This window comes from Dendronephthya gigantea, unplaced genomic scaffold (genome assembly GCF_004324835.1).
Source record: "Dendronephthya gigantea isolate DGI-Jeju-01 unplaced genomic scaffold, DenGig_1.0 000471F, whole genome shotgun sequence".
NCBI lineage: Eukaryota > Metazoa > Cnidaria > Anthozoa > Malacalcyonacea > Nephtheidae > Dendronephthya > Dendronephthya gigantea.
The window spans coordinates 28,170-29,829 of record NW_021163481.1 but is presented as its reverse complement, the minus strand read 5'-3'; the positions used below and the strand labels follow the sequence as shown (position 1 = coordinate 29,829).

Here is a 1,660-nt window from a genome sequence, read left to right as displayed (position 1 = left end):
TTAAATTGCAGGTGTGGATTGGCAATCAGAAACGGAATTTAAAAAGACTAAAAGGGGGAATGACATCTTCTGAAACTGAACAATCTGCAGTACAATTGAAAAGAGCTAAAAGTATACAAGGGCCAAATGCATATAACTTGTTTTGCAGTAACTTTTTCAAATCAGGTATTTTTCAAATCAAGATTACATAGTGCATGACCTGTTGGAATATACTGTATACATGCAACACACCTAGTAGAGCTCACAGTCATGCATTGCCTCTTAATGGGTTAATGATCAGGGACGGATTCAATGATTGCACAGTACATTCAGTAAATCCAGCTTTAAAGTATATATTTTGTTGTATATTGCTTGATGCCTCTTTCTTAATCTATCACCTTTTTACCAGGTACCTTTTGGTGTACATAGTTTAATAATTTAAAGTACTAAACATTTATTAAAATATTGTTTTGTGTCTTGCAGATGAGTGCAAAGGATTATCGCACTCCGAAAAGAACAAGCTTGCTGCAGAAAAATGGTCACATCAAAACAGTGATCAGAAAGAAAAGTACCGAGAAACTGCAAAGGCAATAAATTGTGTGAAAATCGATCAATTGGATGAGGTTCAAAAGAGGAAAATTATTGAAAGACATATTAAAAAACTTCAGGAAGAGGTACTAAATAAGTGTATACTATAAGTAGTTGTAACATCTTACCATTTCAAACAATATCAATGAAATAGAAATTTGCAACTCAGCAAGAAACATCATCATCAAGCACCATTATTAATGAATATTAAATTTCTTTCAGCTGTTTTCCTAGTTTAAAGAAACCGATTCTAGCATCTGTTGTAAATCTACAATCATTAATCTTCCTAACCTTTTGTGTTATTATTTAATTTATTTTACTACATTTTGTTTCAATGATGTTTATTCCAGATTATTGTGCTTGAAGATCTGGGATGCCAAATTTCATCATTGATGGTAGACAACATGGGAGTAGTTTTCCAAATTGGATCGAATCAAGGAAACCAGTTCTTGTCATGCAATCCTGAAATTGGCATTAAATTTTGAGAATACTTTGGTAATAAGTTAAAGAAAATTTTAGTGTGTTGTACAGTATGTTGTTGCTACTGAAAATATTCTAGAGATAGGATTAGGATTGTATTTGCTTTAGAAAAGGGTTGGCAAGAGAAATACATTATGCAAAAAAATATTGTTTGATTACTTTGATACCACATTACTGTGGATGAAGAACTAATGTTTTTCATGAGAGGTTGAAGAAACGGTGACAACTTGGGACATATCACTGATTGACTGATCTTAACACTGTGTTAATAATGAAGGGAAAATTCTGTGTTTTATGAGGGAATTGCTGTGTGCAAATAGAAAAAACTGATATATGTGCGAAATATAATTTTTTTGTGCTTTAAATGAATATAAAATTGTTTTTAAGTACCATAAGCCTTTCTGTGATTGAATGAAAGCGGAAATATTTTTGAGTGCCGGTATTGTCTGAAACCTAAAGAAACAGTCAGTATTTCTAACCTAGCAAGATACTGTCAAGCACAATATGGTTCGTGGGCCTTTATTTTGGTTCCTTTGTAGTACTCGTCAAAAGTTGGACAAAAAAAGAAATCGAAGCACAGATGTGACGGTCCGGTCCAATTTTTGCACTTTTC

The 1,660-nt window shown here is 32.7% G+C and overlaps 1 protein-coding gene across 1 annotated transcript; it reads left to right on the top strand.

The window, feature by feature from the left end:
• On the top strand, positions 1 to 1,264 carry LOC114543515. The gene is made up of 3 exons (XM_028562468.1): positions 1 to 165; positions 463 to 653; positions 918 to 1,264. The coding sequence occupies exons 1-3, from the start codon at positions 60 to 62 to the stop codon at positions 1,050 to 1,052; spliced, it is 432 nt and encodes a 143-aa protein (XP_028418269.1). The 5' UTR covers positions 1 to 59; the 3' UTR covers positions 1,053 to 1,264.
• Positions 1,265 to 1,660: the final 396 nt, after the last annotated feature.

What these genes read in the sequence shown, in the direction of transcription:
- LOC114543515 (XM_028562468.1), top strand. Translation starts at nt 60, where the DNA reads ATGACATCTTCTGAAACTGAACAATCTGCAGTACAATTGAAAAGAGCT. An exon ending in CAGTAACTTTTTCAAATCAG is followed by an intron (nt 166 to 462) that starts GTATTTTTCAAA and finishes TGTGTCTTGCAG; the next exon opens with ATGAGTGCAAAGGATTATCG. An exon ending in TTAAAAAACTTCAGGAAGAG is followed by an intron (nt 654 to 917) that starts GTACTAAATAAG and finishes TGTTTATTCCAG; the next exon opens with ATTATTGTGCTTGAAGATCT.